This window comes from Hippocampus guttulatus, chromosome 20 (genome assembly GCF_054856545.1).
Source record: "Hippocampus guttulatus isolate MCC_2025c chromosome 20, RoL_Hgut_1.0, whole genome shotgun sequence".
Taxonomy (NCBI): domain Eukaryota; kingdom Metazoa; phylum Chordata; class Actinopteri; order Syngnathiformes; family Syngnathidae; genus Hippocampus; species Hippocampus guttulatus.
The window spans coordinates 5,538,708-5,561,006 of NC_141280.1; the positions used below are offsets into that span (position 1 = coordinate 5,538,708).

Here is a 22,299-nt window from a genome sequence, read left to right on the forward strand (position 1 = left end):
TTTTCCAAAGTCAGTCACGCTCAAAGTTGAGAGTTAATTTTCGAGCCAATTCTAATAATTCAGCGAGCTGCCCTTGGTGGGTCGCCTCATCAATAAACCGTCCATTGTTTTCAAAGAAACCAAAATATGTGGCGCTGTCTATTCCCATGTCTACTATTACCCCCCCCCCCCCCAAAAAAAACGTGATCAAGCTCTGATTGAGTATTAAAATGTGTCGCAGATGATGAGATCATTCGGTTTCCAAAGTCACCTTCAATTCAGCCTCCCAGCAGTTGTTCTGCGCTCTACTTCATCTGCCTCCATTTGGAAAAAAAACACATAGGCGGTAATGTTTTCAAGAATGCCTACAGGGGTAAAATATAAAGAAAAAGAGTGGCTGTCGGAAGCCAAGAAACCGCGTGTGGATTTTCAGCCGACAAAATCAACAGCCATACACAAGTTGGTTCCCTCTTATTGAATGTTGCTCGGATGAGATAAATAACATTGTAAATGGACCTGCTGCTTGGTTGCCAAGAATTTTACAAAGTAGGAACACGCATGCCTTTTCTTCCCTCATATACAGACTGCTTTATGTAACCAAAAAAAAAAAAAAAAAAGTACATAGCATCAATACATTGTCTTGCATAAAAGCATTCGGTTCATTTCGTGTAATCAAAGTGGTGTCTTTTAGTTGCGGCAAGCAAAAGTCTCTTGTTTTTTAAAAGAAATTTGTGTGATAGACGGGGCGACTGGAAAGTTGCCCTTGGTCACAGTGCCCTCCATCCTCCCTCGTGTTACCACTTTCCAGGGATGGGCACCCCGCATTCATACCAGCCCACGAAAGGATGGGATGTTCGTCTCCCAATCACTCCGAACGTGACAGGCTCCTGTCTGTAGGCGCGATAATATCCTGGAAAGGAAAGATGGAATCAGGGACGCGTCTTTGATCAAGTTTGATCGTTCCGATCAAGCCGGGGCGTCATGTTTACCTTGAGCCGAAGGCAGAGTAAGCGAGAGATAGGCGGGCCCAGTCCTGCCGTCCCTGTGAGAGTCCACAAACTGACAATGATCCTCTCCTTGTCCCACCGTGTCTCCTATACTGTAGAAGGGCTCTGCAGGAAAGCAAACGGCACAGTGGGTCACGTTTTGAGGGACAGCGGTTGGTGCACAAAAGGGTTAATTGGATTTCCGCTCGCTTCAAGTTATGTTGGTTCTCTGAACCGTCTCTTGCTTGTGACGTCTTCCTTGTATAGTTATTGGCCAAGTCTGGTTATGATTTGAGCATCTGGTGAGTCTGTTGTTCCCTTTCTGTCCATCATTTCCCTGCGCTACAGATGAGAAACCAAACTTCCTCTCAAAATTGGATGAGGCGAAACGATCTTACTTTTCGTGTCTATTGTTTTATTGTTTTGACAGATAATTTGCACGGTGCTTAGGGCTTGGTTCTTAACACGACCAATAACATCTGAAATGCGTCATGGGCAACCCGACCCACTTGTAAATAGAGCATTTACATTCCGCAAAAGTAACCAAGCTGGTAGGTCGCTTGGATAGATTAGCAGTGGTGTCAAACTTATGGCCCGCGGGCCGGAACCGGCCCGCAAGGAGGTTCAATCAGGCCCGCAGGATAATTTAAAAGTGAAAAAAATGCATAAAAGACACGGAATTAATATTTTTAATAAGGTGCAATTCATGGGAGTATCCGCTAGGGGACACACTGTTTTGATCAGATTAGAAGACAACAGTAGCCTGAGTCCGTCACTGAGACGGACTCAGTCCAACACAGCAGACGCTATCAATAGCACTCTCACATTTACACATTTAATAGCACTCTCCTTAGTTTGTAAGGTGTAGGCAGGGATTACATTTAGATTTTATATGCACGTGTAAATGGTTTAAAACTTCCTTTCTTTATAAATCTCGTTTAATCTTAAAGTGCATTACTCTATTTTTCAATACCAATTACTTGTTAAAGTTTGTCCAATCAGTGGGATCAGTTGCAATGCATATATGTGAATGATGAAAGTAAATTGCACATTTGTCGAAGGAAATGTAAGGTGCTTCATGAAATGTTTTGTAAAAGATATGTTCATTAAATTTCAACATTTCCTAATGTTCTTGTGCTTCTTTAGACCAAAACAAAGGAAAGACATATTATTTTGGTTATTTATAGCAAAGTATGGTATAATTTTAATGGTCCGGCCCACTTGACATCTACCGAGGCCGTATATGGCCCACGATGTGAAATGAGTTTGACACCCCTGGATTAGAGTCTTTGTTGTGGGTTCCGTCCTACCTCTCAGACCGTCTCCCATGAAGATCTTGTATCGCAGAGAGTTGCACAAAACCACGCCCACAAACTTCCTGTACCACGTGCGCTTGACATACTGGCTGCCTTTACACGAGCTGTGGGCCGAGTTGTAGCGGAAGCTGAAGGGGATCCAAATTGGCTCTCCCCCTGAGACACGAGAATAGGAGATCAAAGAGATTGAATAGAACACATACGAGTCAAAGCACTGTATCGACTTACCAGGCGGTCTGTCGATGAGAAGAGGGTCATCTAAAAGAAACAACACGGAGGATAATGTTAATGCTCTCACCTGAGAGATAAACACGTGGTAGGTAGCCTGCGACCGCCTCATTGACGAAAGCTGATTTTTATGTGGCAAACTAAATAACCCATCATGACATTTTCATGCTTGGAAAAACGAAACTACTTCACGTGCAAGCAGTTTTCACTGTTCACCTGATTCTGTGACATAGGTGAGCGTCTCGCTGACCGGTCCCAACCCAAACACATTCTTGGCCTGGACTTTGAAGTAGTACCTGAAAGAAAATAGAGCCGACTCATGAGGGCTTTCGCGTCATTCTGCTGTGGCTCTGCAAAAGTGAGGAAAACGCTAACGACTGTAGCAGATGACTTTGGTCAGCCCGATTCAGGACTCGAGGTCTGTTTCCTATTCCTCGGGATCCACAGCGGAGCGGATATTTGGCTCGCTTTGAAGGGAGGGTGAAGGAAATGTGCTGAAGGGACAAAGTGGCGATTAGGCGATAGCAGCGGAGGATAAGAACGAAAGAGACAAGCATGTGGAAAATGTGAAGCGCGGGGATGGTGAATAGTGAAGGCAACTCGACCTCAAAACAGGACTTGCTTCACTGCGCGCTTGTCAAAACAGAGGTGTGGGGTTAGCTCACTTTGCCCCCGGCGTGTTGAAAAACTTACTGGAAGTCTCAACTTTTTTTGCGCAGGAGTCCATACACGCGAGGTCATGGTGTGCAAAGTTAGCGGCCCTCTCATTTTTTTTGCAGCCAAAAGCCTGCACCGCCAGGCCTGGATCCAATCACCAGAGCCACATAACAACAGTGACCGAAATATACAGCACAGTGCGGAGCACCGGAGCGAGTGAGTCGGGAGAGGAAAGAAAAGCAGATGCAGAAAGTGGTGATGTCATGAAAAACTAAAATTGAAGCGGGTGGGGGGAGGGGGGGGGGTGAAGAAATTGAAGTTGAATATAAAAACAAAGGGAATACCGTATTTTCCGCACTAGAGCGCCCCATTGTACGCTGTGAGTGTGCACACGTCATGGGGATTCAACCGATTTCTGTTTCACCTCATTTGAATCCATTCGGACCAGTGGTGTGAACTGTAACAAGTACTTGCATTGAGTTAATGAAAAGCCTTCAGTTCCAATATTCTTCTTTAAATGACCCAGTTCTGACCAAACGGTTGCTATTCCAGAATGCGCGGCAATTTCTTTCGGGGACGCAATTATTTGCAAAGTATTTTACCAGAATACCTGCTGGAAATATGTCCACATACGGCGTGTGTGTATCTGGCAAGCAGAAAGAGCCTCGAGCGTAAGGAAATGCCAACAGTGTACCGCACCAGTGGTCCCATGAATAACAGTAACCAAGACAGACGTGCCAGTTTGGACACACACCAGTTGCTAGGGAGGAGCTCTCCAAACTCTTGGAAAACTTGAGGCTGAAACACACAGCTCCATTGTTGCTGTTGTGCAGCAGGTGTTTTTTCGGAGGTGGTGGGGTGTTTCCAAAAAAAAAAACGTGCTCATTTACCCTTTTTACCGTTGCGGAAATTGATTTAATCAGCGGATGACATGTTGGTGGCGAATATCGAAAGCATTTTTCTCCACTTGCTGTCCAAAATTGACAAGCTTTGTGATCGTCCAAGCATCTGACTCAGTGTGCTTGGCGCAGTCATCAATCTGGTTGGATGTAACAGCTGGCCAACAAAAAAAGCATCCCATAAATGAAAACGCAAACAGATCCGGTCATATTTTGCGGGTTTTGTAATGGCAGGATCGTGGTCGAACATTCCCACAAACAGAAATAAACACTGGCGCAGTTTTGAACCAGAACCAGAGGCTTCAGCCACCTCATACCATCGCACACGAGTCATGAATTTTTGCAGAGATGCAAAGAATAAATCAATCCAGACAAGCTATTGTCTTGGTTTCAAAACAAGACGTCATTCATTTTTTATCGTGCCCTGATTGGACACACAAGGCGAAGACTCTCCTCAAAACCGATTTGCTGGTAGTATCATCCATCCATCTTTCCATTATTCTAACAAATGTATATTCCCAAGTGTGGTGGCGTTAACAGATGAAAAGTGCATTAAAAAAATAACATAAAAAAGGACATTTGACGCAAATGTAAGAATTCTGCCCATGTCTAATTTCATTTCCGTTGAGTTTTTCGATTTGTATTAAATGTTACCTGGAGTTGGGTTTAAGATTCTCCACAGCCAGATGAGTCCCACTCGATACCCTCGAGGACCATCTGTTGTTGAGCACGTCATCGTATGAAGCGCTGTACACCATGTATCCTGGAAAACACACCAAAAAAAAAAAAACCCACTGTGTATTATCCACCTATAATTTTTTTTAAATTGGCGATTATTTCTAAACCATGATGCATTTTGGTCGTCTACGATTGCAATTTTATTATTTTTTTGTGGAGCGGGGAGGTGTTTGCTCTTCTCCAGCCAATGTCTGTTTTCTCATTCTTGTCGCTCATGCAGTCATGCAGTCGACACTCAAATCCGGTACGTGACCCGTTAGGTCGTCCGCCCTGGAGAAATTCCCTCTTTAGCTATATTCAAACGCCGTATGGCATCCCCTACTTCAACTATGAATGGAACATTCCAAATGAAATTGATTCCTCCCACACCCACCTAAATCATGTACCAGGGGCTTAAGGAAGATCATCATTTGACCTTTGGTCTTTAGGGCCAAGATAACAACGTTCGTTTGTTGGCCAACCAAGTGTGGTTTTAAAGTAAATCGTTCACACCAGCAGGAAGGAAACAGTTGGCGGCTGAAAAGAAAATACAAAATGCAACCCCCACCACCAAAACGTCGCACTGGAGACCCCCTATCTGTTTTACACATCAGAAGACGGCCCATCCCACAACACAAGAAAGGGGCTTGTGTGTGTCTGCCAAATAAAACACTCTGCATCCCTTTAAAAACCGCCTCAGATCGGCCAACATTTTGCACCCAAAAGGTCCTGATCTTCAATCTTTATTTTTAGCCTTCGTACGTCAGACTTTTGGGTTCCCCTGAGAAACCAAAGAAATGGACGAGATGATTACATTGATGCGATCGTAGCGACCACTCAGTGGTGCTGCCTGGAGAAATATTGTCTTTTTTTTACCTGAAACCATATCGTCCTTCATTGGCCGGCCCCAGTCCAGGATGATAAACGAATGGCATCCCTCCATGGCAACCACGGTGAGATTATGGGGTTTATTTTTGGGAGGCTGCTTCTGATTGGAGGCGCGAGTGTCGTTCTTGATCAGATCTTCCAGGATGTCAACTTGAAGGTACTCCAGCGCCTCCGTCAGGGAGCATGGAGCTCCCGGGTCTTTTTGGATGTAGTTCACATATGGCGCTGGTGGCAAGAAGAAGACAAGAACGAAATTCAGTCTTGCCATTCATGCAAAATCCTCAACAGCTTCTGGCGGGAAAATGGCCTCGACTGATGTTCACCTTTCAAAACAAATGGAATGGCTTTTCCTTTTCATACGACCTTGGAAAAAGCTCCTATTCATTCCTATTGAAATTACATTCTTGACTCTTGATTTTTGATTTATGTGATCCGAAACAAGTCCTTCCGTTCTCTCCTCCTTTGCCTCTTTTGTTTTCGGAGTTTCGGGGAAGGCCAGCTGGACCTACAGCTGTGAATTCCGAGTTGAACTGTGATTTGGAGGGAACCACAGGAGCCTGGACTGGCTCCCAACTCTGCAGATGATTGGGCCTCGCTACAGGCCGAGAGTCTTCCACGTGTCAGTCTTGACATTCCACAGTCCGTCAGCTCCCACTGTCTGTGCATGGAGGATCAAACGACTCCCGGATTGCATATCCAAACGTTGTCCTACGTCATCTGTGATTATTGACATGCGATATATCGCATTTAAACGCGGGACGATGTGTTGTACACTGCAAGAAAAAAACCAAAAGGTGCACCTTTTGGGGTCCAATCTTCCCATTCGTGTGCCTTTTCGAACCATAAACAGTCTTTCCTCATACCGAGGGTTTTCATTGTGAATCTTGGAGGGCACGTCACCAAGTGTTGTGCCTTGGAGAACAAAAGCGGGCCCAAACAAGTGCCGTGTATTGTTCAAAAGGCGTTTTTAGAAATCGGAAGGTGACTCAAATGAGTGAAATAGCCGGAGTTTTCTGATTACAATAATACTAATTTCAATCTTTTTTTTTTATATGAAAACTTGCAAAATTCTTGCCAAAATTGTTTGCTCCGTATCATGAAAGACCCTCCCTTTCGAGACTCCGCGTCCTCCACTTGTAATTCAATCATCAAGACATATCTGGCAAGTGAGTTTCCAACGCGGATGAAATATTTGCTGGGAAACTTGAGGCAGAATTCACATAAAAGATGTCTAGTCAGGCTGCTATCAGGCTCATCCAACACAATTCACTCTGTCTACGTGGAAGTTATTGTCAAGTTTTTTTTTGGTTCACTGAAGACTTTTTGATTCATGTTTGCTTGCTCATAGATTCACTTAAAGCATGTCGAGACAGAAAGAGCAACTCAAGATCAAGTCAGCTTAAGAAAACAAATGTGACTTGTTTTATTAGTTGTACAGTTTTCCTCGGTTCATTGCCCGTTGTTTTGTTTTTTGTTTTTTATCGCCGCACTTAAGGGAAAATAACGACTTTCAGATGGCGCCATGTGAAGGGACATTGCTGACTAAAAGAAACTGTCCAAATGAACAAATGTTGATTTTGGCGCAAATGAGAGCCCAGTCGAGAGTCCCGCTGGGGATCGGGCTGATAAAAGCAAATCGACTCGTTGCATGAAACATAGTAGATCGTCGCTCGTGTTGCTCACATTTCCATCGCCAGTCACTCCAACAACCTTCTGATCAATCTAGTGAAGAGTCCATTGTTATTTTTTGAGGTCCCGCCCCTCAAAGGACCTCAAAGTCGGATTTTCTTGGCGCCCACTGCAACGCTTTTTAATTCTTACATTTATTCGGCGTCCTCCATTTAGTACTTCCAAATTCAAGATTGGAACAAGACTTAATCTGCGCTTCGCTTCATTTGGACTGACAGTTTGCCTCCCGTTGAGGTGAAACCCCATCCAACTCATAACTGGAAACCACTTACTGAAAACTACTTCGGGTAATGGACGGACATTTCCTCCACTTAAATCATCTAGAAATATTTTGACCTGATCAGTCTTCTCTCATTGATAAATAACACTGTTAAGAAGAGCAAGATAGGAGGTCATTTGATCGAAGCTATTTGAGAAGCGGGGTTCCAAATAAGTAGCGCCACATATGAGTCGCTATTCCAGAAGTCGCTCTCAGTCTCCAAATATACTGTATTTTCCGCACCGAAAAGTCTTCCATTTTCTTAAAAGCTTCTTAAAAATAGGTTAGGGGAACACAAGGGGAGAACACAACAGGAAATAACAAAAAGGTTTATTAGTTCAGATCAGTGTCGTTGCGATTAAGGTCTCTTGTCTCGGCAGATTAAGAACGCTTATGCCAACACAGTTTTCATGTTTTGATTGCTCCAACAGGCATATCGGCGGCTTATGTTATTTGGATCAACATTCAACTGGCTGGATTTTGTTGTGTTTGCATGAATCGTTAATCTGTGTTTTGGTCCGGATCATGAAAGGGTTTCGGTTTCCTTTGCCACTCATAGACTGAGACATATACTCTCTTTGCATTTCTAACCACGTTTACTGCTGAGGCAATATTGCTGCTCAATGAGAAATAATTCATGAGGGGTTTTACGGCTTCAAGTCGATAAAAAAACTTAGACTTTAAAAAGAGACATGGAGCTTGATGTGGTTTCCAGTTAAGTGGAGTCCAGTTAGTGTTGTTTTCATGTGTACCAAAATAGTTTTCTGTGTGATTTTTCAATAAGTTGGGAAAACTTATTTAAGTGAGCAGGCAAACATGTAAGAGCAGTCAAAAAAAAAAAGGATTAACACGAACAATTCTAAACATTTCGTGAGGTGTCAACTATTCCCTTTTTTTTTTCGGTTTGCAACGGGGCTCGCTCTCTTTGCTCATGAGAAGCCGAGTGTTACTGACCATTCACAAATCAATCATTGAGAACTTTTGGGTTTGTACTAGGAAATAGGGCAATGGCTTTTATCCGAGAACAGACTCAAGCGGGAGACTTTGGTATATTCTGCTGCAGTGTCCAGAGCTACAGTACAGCAACACGTTGAGCTATCATTAGCATGTGTGTTTAATTACCCCATTTTTAGTGTTTTCTCAAAAGCAAGAATGACACTGCAATGCTTTTTAGTCTTCTCAACCAACTAGCACTTAGTTTACCAAAGCGTATTGTATTGTCTCTCCACTCTTGAAAACCGAGTTGACCACATTGTGCAATAGTACCTTTTAGCAGTGAGAATCATCCACGCTAGTCTTATTTAGCAGGGACAACATCAAGTTCAGCGTTTGGATAGGAGACATTTACCTGTAAATCGCCTCTTCCCACTATCGTCAAATTCTGATAAAGGACCTCGGCCGGATGATCTGGTGTCTGGAGTGGGCATCTCTGTTGTGGTGGTGGTAGTGGTGGTGGTCATGGTGGTTGTTGGCGGTGTTGTCGTGGTAGCCGGAGGCAGGGTCGTCTGGAGCAAAAGGTCATCTAGCAACAACGGTGTTCATCAGCATTTGTCAAACTGGGAAAGAATCGTACTAAACCCAACACCACGCTGGATCATGAATCCTATGTAACGTCCACCGTGAAGTATATCAAACACAGTGGAGTCATTAGCAGGCAGCTGTATGAGATTATTTTCAACAGACGCCATTTTCTTTAACCAAAACAAGCATTATTCATGCAGAATGGTTTCTCTGCCCACATTTTCTGCGTGTGTGCGTGTGCGTGTGTGCGTGTGTGTGTGTGTGTGTGTGTGTGTGTGTGTGTGTGTGTGTGTGTGTGTGTGTGTGTGTGTGTGAGAGAGAGAATGAGGGACTAAACAACAAAACATTTTAGGATGAAAAATGTTTGTGTGGGTGTGAAGGGAGGAGGGTGAGTGCTTCAACAGGTTTGAATTAGCTCTTTCCTCCTCCATTCCTTCTGGTCATGCAGTACCAGGAAATTTTGGCATTGCGTCACTGTCAATACAAGCGCAGCAGTTGTCAAATTGCGCAGTGTCCCTGTAGCCCACACTGTTATCAGTCAAACCAAAAAATGCCGCCCATGTGCAACATAGCCCTTAAGATGGCCAAACACCTGCCGTCAAAGTGTGACGCAGCAAAGTTCACAGAGGCCAAAACAACTTGTGTATGGCTCAGTTCATCCACGCAAATCCCCAAAACCTAACCCAAAACCAACTTAATCAAATGCAGGAAAAGAGAAGCAATATAAGAGCAAAGAGACAGGAAATGTAAGATAACCGGCAAGAATGCAACAATGAGATCATTAGCATAATCTTGTTAGGCTTGGATCTAATTGGTAGGTAGGTGTTTACCATACTCACCTTCTGAGAAACAGTCGAGTATTCCATCTGAGTCAAGCACCGGATCTCCATAATCATCTATTTTGGAGAAGGTTCCTGGTGGACAAGTCGGGTATGGTTGTTCAGTGGTGGACTCCTCCGTAGTCCATTCTGCGGTGGTTGGTTCTGGGGTAGTGGTCGGAGCTTTGGTGGTGGTGGTGGTGGTGGTGGTGGTGGTTGTCCTGAGGTGAGACAGGTCCAAGCCAAGCAGCGGTTTTCCTCCAACCATAAGGATCTTCTCTTTGGGGTTGACCACTGGGCGACTATCTCGGCCATGACCAAACAAAGCCATTCCATCCTGGTTCAGCAGGGGGCTTCCCAGATGGTCTGGTGATCACATTGCAAGTAAGCGAGTTATTCTCAACGGAACTTACAATTGCGTTCTAAAACCACGACTGGAACAAATTTTTCAACTGAGAATAAGTTACCAAAAATAGTGCGTCCGTCCTGGCCAAGCACTACTCTCTTTGGTTGGCCCTGGGAATCCTGGAGGACTTTTCCATCCTGGTTCATAAGAATCCCCAACTCCAAATCTACCAACTTAATAACCGAAATGTAAATGATTGACTCGACCAACACATGTTAGTCTTTCATCACCGTACTCATTCAGATCTTCTCATTTCAGAGAATTTTACCCATTTGTTTCCGTCTGGTCCGGTAATAAGCCTTTGACCAACCGCCTTGCTCATTCCATGAGTGTCTGAGGACTCTTTATTTCTTGCTGTCAGATTTGGTTGTCCATTTTGACCTAAACAATACAAGATTTGTCATTGTCGGATTCAAAATCTTGCAGTGCGACGTATCATACCGTTTCATGCATTTTACCATTTGACTTTACCATTTCCATTGCCGGCTATACGAGCTCCTCCGTTGGGTGTTTTGCCTCTCAGGATAGGAAAGCGACTTCTGCCCCCCTGGCCTCTCGAGCTTTCTCTGGATGAAGATGGCGACACTGATATAGAGTGGATTCTACCATCTGTGAGTCCCCCGGTCCTTGTTGAAGAGATTCTGCTCGCGTTGCGATCTGATGTTAATATTGGTCTGAGTAGATTTGATGAAGAGGAGTGGGCAGATGATGAGGATGAATCAGATGTTGTTGAAGAACCCAGTCTAGAATTGTGTCCCGATTGTGATCTGGTGGGAAGCCTGGATCCACCAAACTGTCTGGTTGCCAGATGAGGAAAGCGTATCCTTCCATTCATACCAATATTAGGACGGCGGTAAATTGGCGGGACCCCGGATGATGAGTTAGTCCTTGATGGGGTGTCTCTTGTAGCTGCACTGTCATTGTCCTCTGCGTTTCTGTGCGGCTCAGACAATGTGATGGCAGGATTCTTTCGGTCCACTGTAGTTTCTGCAACATTTTTATTAATCCCACTGTTTTCTGGATCGTCCTTCTCATCATGGTTATTGTCATTGTCACTCGATTTCACATTTGTGGCATGATGAGAGTCAGAGTTTGAAGAGGATGAAGGTGGAGGTGGATGTCTTGAGTTAGTATGCTCTGAATTTCTGTCAGTCAATGAGGGTTTGAAAGAAATCACACCCATCTCATTATTTTTTGGTGAGTCATGAGAGGAAGTAGCAGTTGGACTTTCACTAGTTTCCTGTATTGACGGTACAGCAGCAGAACTTGTGGCTATGGTGTCCTTATTGGGTATCCCCTGCAGAATGGGTCTGCCTGCCCCTGTTGAAAATGAGCCTCTGCTCCAAGGAGTCCGGCCACCCTGTCTGGAGAATGACAGTCGTGTTCCTGAACCCAACCTGCTCAGGAACTTAGATCTTTCAAGAAGGGAAGGACTCATTTTGGTACGAGTTGTTTTATCAGAGAGACTTGCGTCCTTTTCCTTTTTCTCTTCTGTGGGATCTTCTTTGTAGCTTGAAGTAGGTTCTTCAATTTTGGTTGCCTCTGTGTTTTTAAAATTGCTTTGGTGAAGCAATTCCCCATTTGTTGTGGCACGTTCCAGTGATGTCTTTGGCGTTTCTGTCTTATGTGAGCTTTGCGACCCCGCATTTGACACGTAAGGGTTGGTCTTTCCGGTGTTTGTATCTGAAGCTACAGGGCTATTTGATGGGGAGGATAATGTGATTTGCGTTTTCTCAGAAGTCGATGTTTCCGATGTCGCTTTGCCATCGATCCTTCCATCTGAAGTGGACCCAACTGTCGCTTCATTGAAGCTATTTGATATTTGCTGTTTGATAGATTGGTCTGGTAAGGTGGACTGCGATGTGGCCTGATTCTGAGTTCTGCTTGGCAAACGTGACTGTGCACTTAGACCCAATCTATTCCCGTTGATCATTCTGGTTGAATTTCCTCGAAAAGGAATTCCCAGATTCCTTCGGCCATAACCATTTCTTGTACCAAAGCCAGATCCATTGGTCCGGCCGAATGATGCAGATTCCTTGCCGGCAGCTGTGCGCTCTGTCTGAGGCTGTGTCTTATCTTTTAGAACTGGAATGGTAGGTTTGTTATTTACGATAGTCGGTTCTTTGGAAATGTCTTTGCTCTGCAGGGGTGTAGAGACTGTCTCTTTTCTTTTGTCCTCGGATTCTGTATTACGCAGCGACGTGGTAGAAGGTGAAGACGATTTTGGAGGAAACGATAATGATGAAGAAGAGGAAGTCTGCCTTCCACCTTTTTGATGGACCCTGAGCTTTATGGGTTTTCTTTGCTGTGGATAAACCGATGTGGGTTTAGTTGGGGATAGTGTAAAAACTTTGAGGCTGGGCATCTCTGTTGGGGGCTCATCCACTTCACTGTAAATATCATCCTCAGATTCAGGAGAAACATCATTGTATGGTTCTTTTGTCTCAAGTTCAGACTCCGTGGTTGTTGCAGCTTCTTCTGGCGGGGAGGTTGTTGGTGTTCTTTCATCTTCATCATCCTCATCCTCTCTCCCTGAGGTTCTGCCTCTATTTACTCCATTCCTGACTGAACCTCTTACTGAAGACAAGATGCTGTGATAAGACCGTGTCTGAGAAAGTGGGCGCACCCGTTTACTGACAGGCGCAGAGTTGCGTGGCTGTGTGGGTTTGGTCGGTTCTTCCGGTGCCTCCGTTGATTGGAGCACTGATTTGTCATTGGTAATATCGTATTTGGAAGGCTTGTAGTTAGTCCTCTGGCTGTCTTTGGTTCTTGAGAACGATGAAACGGCACGACTGGCTGGTAGTAGAAAAAAAAACAAATGATCTTAAATTCACTGCCTTAACAGTTTTCACACATACTGTACACACTGTTATTCTTACATCCTGGCATCACAACACTGAAGGCCTTGCTTAGCGGTCCCTGTCCCCTCCTGTTGGTGGCTTTGATCTTGAAGATGTACCGATCTCCAGGTGTTAGACCGTCTATAGTTGCCGAGGTTGTGCTCCCTCGGTATGTCATGCTCTTCATTCCAAATGGTTTCAGTGCAGGAGCATAAGAAAGGATGTATTCTGTGTGGAGGTGGAAGATAAACAACTCTTGTGAAGATGGGTCCCGGAACTCAGCAGCCAAAGATCTTTGGCACTGCAGGAGTTGTTTTCATACAAGATTCCCACATTTGAGACCCTGGGTGAATTCCCAGGCAGGGCATCAGCGTTTGCCAAATACTTGACTTCTTGGAATTTTAAAAGTATTCAGTTTGCGAAAGCGGTGTTCCGTTAATGACTAATTCTGCTCATACCTCGTATCCTCCCATTGGTTTCTTCAGGAGGATCCCAAGTCGCTGTCACGGCAGTTCCTTTTCCCCGTAGTGGTTTGACTTCAAAGTTCTCCGGTGGCCCAGATGGGGCTTGCAAGTCAGGAGAGAACAAATCAGTTAATACAAAGTCCCAGGGTGACGGACGTGGGAAAATATTGCTTGAAGCACTTCAAACCAGACACCAGAAATGGACTAGGATGCTTAAACTAAGACAAATATTGCTGCCATATGTTTTGTGCATTCGTTTACATCACACATGAAACTTGACAGAAAACTCAGCTGGAAGTCAGGAAGTATATGCCGTCGTTGTCGTCAATCAATCCGATCTTTTTATGGGGCGGTGTTTACGGAAGTAAATCTCTTTAATCAAATTTCTTTGTGCAAAAATTCGAGCATTAAAGAGCAGCTTTCATGCATCATCCTACCTGACTCAGGGGTCCTCTGAAATACGGATACACTCCACTTGCCGTCGTCTTCTCCTTGAGAGATCCTCACGGCAAATTCATACATGCTATCAGCAGACAGGGTGTCGACCATCACTCTCCTCTGGGTGCTCTCTTTGAACTCCCAGCGTGCCGACTCACCCTTCTCCCTGTACCTTACCGTGTAGGATCTGTAACGACACAAACGGGGACCTTTGAGTTCAAATGGGTTCATTTCCTGTCTGTGGACATTTGAAAAATGTTTACTTATTTGTGATATATATATATACTGTATATGTGTGTGTATGTACTGTATGAATATGTATGTATATATTTTTACCTGAATTCACTTGACTCAATCTTCCCCATTTCCACAGCGGGGTCCACCCAGGAGATGAGGACTGATTTCGGAGACATGACCCTGACACTGATGTCCTTAGCCTCATACTCGGGTGGCTCTGGTTATGACATTATAACAGATGGACTCAAATGATCAATAGCGTGGGCGTTTTCAAAACAATCGCAGCATACCTGGGGTAGTCGTTTTGGTTGCCGCGTGGTTGGCAGGAGCGCTCTGGCCCTGGGCTTTCTGTGCCTGCAGTGACACCACATGAACGGACTCAGATGCTATGAATAGAGAGGGATACCAGGCACGACCAGGGTTTACACTAATGACACTAAAAATTGAGCAAACAAAATGCACTCATGCTACTCCTGTCACTGCATTCTACATCTAGCTGAATCCCTCAGTTAAGCCTAGCCTAATAATTTGTCTGCTATGTGACGGCTGGCCGGTCTTACTTAATTTGTGCGAGTTACGGTTCCTCTGATCAGACTGCGGCTTGGCGTTGTGTCGGTGTCTTCGCGCTGGTGAAGTGGTTCTCGTGAAGAAGCCCCTCTGAGGCGACCGGGGACCAGTGGATGACTGAGGGGCCCTCCTCGTGTCCGTCCTGAGTCTAGAAGCACTTGGGCGGTGAGTTGTTCTGTTCACCTGAGCGGCACGCTTCACAGCGGTCTGATTTCTGGCTGCAGGATATGTTGACCTGACTGGGCCTGTGACAGACCAAAAAAAAAATGTGGCATTGAAGATGGTTATCTGTAAGTGTGAACATCATGTACTTTAACTACTTAAAGGTCACGGTGCAGAAAAGGGAACATGGCCCACTTGTAGATGCTTGGAAGGTTCAAGAGAGGGGGGTGGGGGGTCTCTCAAAAACTGTCCACGCTTGTCTGCTTTCTGTTGACCTGCCTGAGCTTGGCTTTGAGTTCAGAAATGTACTAAGTCAATGAGGCCTGTTTTAAGCACCGGAGGGCCATCTTGCATTTCAAGGAGAAGGTGTCAGCAACGATTTGAGAAATGGCTCTGTCGGTTGAAATCTGCGACCACCTTGGCCTCTCGCTTATCTCCCTTGTGTTGAGCAAAGCCATCAGCATGTCGACTTGTAATGACGTCTGAAACTTTGAGGCCACGAAATACGGTCACAAGGCCCTCACTTGATTGTCTGTGGACAGGTGAACTACCGAGTTCTGTGTGTTGGGCTCCATCCTTAACATTCCGTACCACCGATGAAAACTTGCCAAATCAATTATTTGAATACCTTTTTTGATGCCTTTTCTCAAGTGAAACGACTGCCCTTTACCATGCATGTTCCTCTGGTTGTAACTGAGCTGGATCATGTACTTGAGCATCCAAACCTCAGGCGCTGCTCAAATTCCTTCTTAAATTGAAGCATAAATAACCCCATTTGGTCTTGATCAGACAAACTCAGCCTTTTGTACATTTGTACAAAGCAACCCGCCCACCCAAGCCTTCTTGCGAAACAGTCCGAGTGCATAGTTTGGCACAGGTTGCCCACCACAAAACCAACGATTCCACAATGCTCTGTCTGTCGTTTCCAGAAAGCTTTCGAGTGGAGCTTGAGAAGCGGATCAAAGAAGACAGTGGTTATTATTATTCGGCGGGTGCCTGAAACGGAAGCGGTTCCAGTGGTGAAGGAGACAGAGAAGCAGATGAATGAGCTCTCTGAAAGTGAAGGCGGGCGGGGAAGGGTGAAAGCTGGGGCGAGTCAAGGAATGAGCGGATCCGGAAAGTCATGCAGGTCGATGGCGACGTGCCGGGGAACACTGTGGGGGAAGTGATTTGACGCCCCACCCCTTCAGACACTAATTGTCCAGTGATGAGTGTCTGTGTGATATTTTTTTAGTGCCGCCACCATGATTGAAGACAGGTTATATCCCCCCCCCCCCCCGACTACTTAAAAAAATACTTTGACATATTAAGGCTGCTTGGCAGGCAGGTGTTACCTGTTGACGTGTTGCTGACAGGTGCGCTGCTCAGCACAGCAAAGCCATCAAGCTTTACCCATTCATCTAAAAATAAAAAAAATATATGTACAGTATATATTTGGAAAATTATGTCCAGTGAACTAGTATTAATGCTTTGCTATTCACAGACCAACCGTTTTTGTTTTTTTTTTCTGTACAACCTATCATCTTCTGGAATGGCGTCAGTTAACTTTTTAGTGAACAAGCAGCTTCTTCCAAGAACTCAACACAACTTTCCCTTTTTTACTTTTTAAATTATCCCCCCCCCCCCACTTCTGCTCCTGCTGACTTGCTCCAGATAAGTCAAAGCAAGTCTGCCTTTGATTCTTCCAACAGTAGCTGGCTAGACACATTTTATGAAGCAAAAGGCGAGCGGTGTGTGTAATTTACGACGCCGCTGAGGAAATACCGCACAGTCTGCAAGGACGTTTTTGGGTGGAAGTTTTTTTTTCCCCCCACCACATATCACTACATTATCCCATTAATGTCACAAGTTTACCCCTTTTTTTTTCTTTTTATCGCATTCCTTTTTTTTTTTTACATGCAATTTTTTTTTACATTATCCCATTAATGTCACAAGTTTACCCCTTTTTTTTTCTTTTTATCGCATTCCTTTTTTTTTTTTACATGCAATTGATCTCAACTAGCAAGACAATGGCTGGCCCTTGCATCAAAAATGCAAGAAAACGGAAAAATGACAAAAGCAAGCCACACTGTCAACTCATCATATTTGTCGTTTCGAAGGTCTTACCTACATCCTCCACTAAAGGAGAGCGACTTTCCTTGCCCACTCTGGTGTAGCGATGAGTCCTCAATGGCCTGTTGGAGCCGGCCCCAAAACGCTCCACCGGTCTTCCGTCCAGATGGATTGAAGGCTCCCAGCTCTCCCTCAGGCTCTTCACCATTGAAGTTGCTTTCCCATGATGTGTCCGCAAGGGCTTTTCCGCTGCAATGCAAATCACGCGTGCGGCCGTTTTTTAATGTAAACACTTAGTTAACCCCTGTTCATCGTGTAGGCAGATGTCTCAGACGCGCACCCAGTAGTTGAGTTGAGTACGCATTTGTACAAGAAAGACCCCCCCCCACCCCCCCAACCCACCCCCTGAGGTCAAAGCAGTCATGTCAAAGGCTTTGAAAACACCGTGGTGAGGCTTTTACAAGAAGCCCCTCTCGTCTTGCTACGAAAATCCCAAACGCTGACCCATTAACTGCACCCCCCGACGGCCATAACCGATCTTAAATTCCCATCGCGACCGAGGCCCACCCGTGAGCCACAAAAAGTTACAGTCCGTCCGCCTGTAAATTGTCTGCTCCCTTATGTGGATATTTGGCAAGAATACAGAAAACTCCCCCCGTAATATGCAGATGCCGTCACCATTCCAATGCTATTTTTTTTTCCATTTAGCTTCATCTGTGCCGTAACACGCCATAGGCTCCAGAATTCCTCGCCGCACCTGTCAGTCCTCCCTCACACCTGACCCCGAATGAACGCTCTCTGCTTTGGCGCTAGCCTCCATCTCCAAGCGCTTGATGACGAAGATAAATGGCTGCCCATCCAGGTTTCCGTATGAACACCGGCACAGAATGTATTAAAAATGTTCGGAAAGTATTAATGTATGACTATGGTGCTCCATTTTCAGAGCTGCGGGGGGGGGGCACTTCACTGGATGTGCTTCCAGCCACATCGACGCTGTAGTGCACGGCAAGCCCGTCACATTTGAAGGAAATGAAAGGAGCCACTTTGATTGATCATGATTCAAGTAGGATGTAACCACACCCACAGCGGCACTGCCCGCCATGCCGGCCTGCACTTGTCTGGGAAATGACTGACACCGGTTCTAACGCAGCTCTGCACAGAGGTATGGCACGCACTGCGCAAGTTTTACACTGGTCTTGAAAAATAGAACCCAAAATGTTCTGTCAGTAAGTTCAGAATTTCATAACGATACGTAAAGTCGGAATTACAAAAAAACAAAAACAAAATAAATTCTCATGACATTGAAGTCAAGAAGGAAGCCAAATTTGAAATCGATGACATCATTGTTGTCATGACAGGTGTGCGCGTCTGTACCGCCGGCGATATTTGTTGAAAGCATTGGACCGCTGCCTTGACGTGACATCATGACTCAAGGCATGTCACTGCTGGCATTCGGGGCAACCAGTCAACTCGCAGGTGCTCGGAGGTCATTAAACAGACCCTCCTATCGTGTTGGAAAGCCATTCTTTCCACATTGACCCCCCCCCCCCCCAGGCCCCCTTATGACAAATACATTTTCACAGTCAAAACACAATAAAGCCACTAAATTTCCTCATTCCGGGAAGTCTCCCGAGAAAGCTCCTGCAAAATTCCAGCATGTTAAGTGGGGCAGGGAAATTAAATTCCACTGGCTTGCAAGGACATGATCTCCCCCCCCCATCCATCCCCACTCTTCTCCGTCTCACTTACTTTCCCACTTTCCAGAATAAGGTGATCTGACATTATCCAAATACACTGCGCCTCTGTTCTCCCGTTGCCAAGGTGTCCAGATCCACCTAACAGCCCACTTTCATAAATATGAAGCTGACAAGCCGATGACATGTGAATAGAAAAAGTCAACGAGCAACAGTCACATCGCCCTTTAACACTTAGTGTAAAAAAACGCCCAAGGGGGAGTCATGTACAGTAACTTGCGCACGGCACTTAGAGGCCAGCAGCTACTGACCTGTGGATTACATTAAGGAGCTCCCTCAGGTGACTCAACAATAAGTAAGCTTCAGAATGGGGCAAAAAAAAGAAGAAAACATGAAATGAAGTCCAACACCAAGCTGCAGAGGCGTGAAAAGGAATGTAAATTTGGGGGGGTAAAAAAAAAAGTTGGGCCACTTCTCTAAGTCTGCTGCGCTTGAGATTTCTTTTCTCATGGCTGCTGTTGCAATGGTAATTTCAAGGATATTTTTGCAATGAATCACAGCAGACTGTAGACACCAAAGCGTCCAGTACAGTCAAATTCCAGCAAAGTGGAAGTTGGATACTTTTGATTCCCGTTACAGGAATTTAGTGGAATAAATCATCAATTGGCAACAACTCTGATTTGACCATAGGGGGAATAAATGCTATTCGGTATCCCCCCCCCCCCCCCCGTCCCCGCCAAAAAAAACATAATCTTCCATGTTGATGTGTATAATACAACAAAGTAAATAAAAATAGATAATATATTTAAAATACATTTTTTTCCATACCTATCTGCTTATAGCAAGAAAAACAATGTTTTGATCATGTTTGTGACAGAAATTAATGTAAATTGTCCAACTTTATATTTGGGAAACTCCTTTTTAAATTTTACTGGACATTTCAATTCACAACTTGAGCAGGAAAGAAACATCTGTTTCACTCTACAAGCCAAAAATTGCAGCTCTAATTTCATGTTCTGCAAACTAATCTTCCAACTCCCAATATGTTGACATACTGTATGTCCACTATGTAGTAAAAAAAAAACTGCTGGAAAAAATGCTTTATTGCATAGAAAATACAATATAAAATGCTATCAATTAATTTTAATGCTTCAATCAAAAAAAGTCAATAAGGTATCACAAACACAAAGAAACAGTGGGTGTGTCAACATTAGCCGCAGGGCAAAATTCGGGCAACTCCAACCATAGCATTAAACACCAATAGCAAGCATCGACGTTCTAAATTCCGCTGGACTTTTTTTCACCCTTCCGTGCCAAATTCCAAAAGCATATTTAAGAGTAAACCTCTCCGCATCACACCACATCCACCCCCCCCCCCACCTCTTCTGCCCCCCTGTCCTGCATGCATTCATTGCCCTGAAGCAAAAGGGGTCACTTTAAAGCCAACGCTTTTGTGTAGTTTGTGCCGCAGAGACGCATTACCTGTCCAGCCGCGTCCAGGTGTGCAGAAAGCGACAAAGAAGGCCAGAAGTGTGCTACTTGCGCACAGAGCCATGGTGCGTGTGGTGCAAAAGCTGCAGCAGAGACGCAGCAGCAGCCAAGCGTGGAAGGGGCTGGGATTCAATAACCCGCCCCCCTCCCCCCCACCCTACCACTGGGAGTCTCCTTCTCCCTCCTTCTCCCTCCTCGCTATAGTCATCAGTCCTGACACCAGGGAGGAAAAAAGAAATCAAAATAAATCACGCGCTTGTTAGAGGAGACACTTTAGAGCTGTCTGGTGCCACTTGATGGCGATATGCTCCATTTTGTGGATGCCACACTGGCACCTCCGGTGGCATAAAACTTGATTGGGAGCCGAATATGAAGGCATTGCGCTTTAGGGCCACTAGAGGGCGTGCTAAGCTACATTTAGAAATTCAACCACATCCAGTGGTTTGACTGTATAAGGTGCTTGGCTTCCGCAACGCTCGTATAGCGAATATTATAAGATGAAATGTTGATTTATCTGTTATACCTCACATTTTACAGCTTATAAATGACAAAAACTCCATAGGGAGAGTACTCAAGAGCACTTTGTTCCAAGTTTGTCAAGCTGTTTCAACTTCAGGCCAACACTGCCCTCTGTTGGTATGACTCCGTATCTGCCACTGAAACTTCTTGTCTTTGTTTGAGACACGAATTCGTCGTGATTTATGATTTTAATACATTGGGTTCCTCACATTACATTTGCTTTAAAGTGCTCTATAAATACAGTTGAGGTGAGTCGAGTTGAGAATTTGAATTGGCCCGCCACAACAGTAGTCTATTTGTCTTCTATTGTCCATCCATCCATCCATTTTCCGAACCGCTTGATCCTCACTCGGGTTGCGGGGGGTGCTGGAGCCTATCCCAGCCGTCTCCGGGCAGTAGGCGGGGGACACCCTGAATCAGTCGCCAGCCAATCGCAGGGCACACGGAGACGAACAACCATCCACGCCCACACTCACACCTAGGGACAATTTAGAGCGTCCAATCAGCCTTTGTATTTTATTAAAATCGTAATTATTAATTGGGGTTTTCCCCCCCAAAATAAAGGACAAAAATTCACTTTTGTTGACCACATTTTTGGACCCATTCAAACTGTTCCAACTTTAAACGGTTCAGATCATTCCTATTTTCATTGCTTTTTTTTCCAAAATTAATTAAAAAATAAAAAATACAAATAATTGTAAGTGCCCTGAGTCTTTTTTGACAAGCTTTACCTGATCCGACTCCAGCTTGAGCAGAACTCTGCTGGATGGACAAAGTGGGGAAATTGGTTGCCTAGCAACTGGTCGGCATCTGTCCTTAAACGTTTGATCCGACTGTTTGAGCCACTCCGCTCATTCATTAAATACAAGAGGAGCTGAGTCTTTATTGAGTAACCTCATCGCATCAACTCCACTTTCTGAATGAGCACGACGTAAACAATATGATATGTCACCTGCATAGATAGATGTCGGTACTGTAATTGTGCAATTTCCTTCAACGATATGTTCTATTAAAAACAAAAGACTGACTTGATACACGCATCTCTCTGTTTTAGAATGGAACGATGCAGCTCGATTCACTCGCACCAATTTTCCGATTCAATTCGATCGTTGTCACGCTTCTAATGTATATATTGACGACTTCATTCATGTCGTAAAATGACAACACAAAACTCGCACCCTCTGGAATGGAATCGTAATCGAACCAAATGACTCCTCTTTAAAGTGAACCATCCTCAAATCGTGTCACACTCCGCATAGCCAGAAATGCTTGCAATTATCTTACATTACAGAGCTGCACATCCCAAATTATAATATTTGTGAAAGGCAGATGATGCAACCTGTTTTGTATTTTCATTCAATTGCGAAGTGAGATTGTGCGAAAGTGACACACAGCGTTGAATTGCTTCATTACTGGGAAGCTGTAGCACAAGCGCACACACACACACGTGCGCACTCACACACACTCCCTCC

The 22,299-nt window shown here is 44.7% G+C and overlaps 2 protein-coding genes across 3 annotated transcripts in view; one reads left to right on the forward strand and one right to left on the reverse strand.

Moving 5' to 3' along the window:
* Positions 1 to 433: 433 nt before the first annotated feature.
* Positions 434 to 20,392, reverse strand: LOC147187703 (fibronectin type III domain-containing protein 1-like). Of its 2 annotated transcripts, XM_086099608.1 has the most exons (21): positions 20,300 to 20,392; positions 17,178 to 17,372; positions 16,406 to 16,471; positions 14,903 to 15,154; positions 14,633 to 14,728; positions 14,442 to 14,559; positions 14,105 to 14,292; positions 13,662 to 13,769; positions 13,243 to 13,431; positions 10,835 to 13,159; positions 10,632 to 10,744; positions 10,425 to 10,536; positions 9,979 to 10,323; positions 8,967 to 9,140; positions 5,659 to 5,895; positions 4,720 to 4,828; positions 2,726 to 2,805; positions 2,510 to 2,539; positions 2,276 to 2,437; positions 969 to 1,091; positions 434 to 889 (listed from the first exon to the last, which is right to left on the reverse strand). In XM_086099608.1, the coding sequence occupies exons 1-21, from the start codon at positions 20,370 to 20,372 to the stop codon at positions 774 to 776; spliced, it is 5,211 nt and encodes a 1,736-aa protein (XP_085955734.1). In that variant the 5' UTR covers positions 20,373 to 20,392; the 3' UTR covers positions 434 to 773. The 2 variants fall into 2 exon arrangements, with proteins under 2 accessions (XP_085955734.1, XP_085955735.1); XM_086099609.1 differs by lacking the exons at positions 16,406 to 16,471; positions 17,178 to 17,372; positions 20,300 to 20,392 and having other exon boundaries at positions 14,633 to 14,696; positions 14,903 to 15,017.
* LOC147187704 (otoferlin-like) overlaps positions 17,826 to 22,299 on the forward strand; it is a 35,064-nt gene continuing 30,590 nt past the window's right edge. The window contains exons 1-2 of the mRNA XM_086099601.1: positions 17,826 to 17,985; positions 18,067 to 18,285. Of these exons, the coding sequence (XP_085955727.1) occupies positions 18,249 to 18,285 (37 nt within the window). The 5' untranslated portion in view covers positions 17,826 to 17,985; positions 18,067 to 18,248. The remainder of the gene's footprint in view (positions 17,986 to 18,066; positions 18,286 to 22,299) is intronic.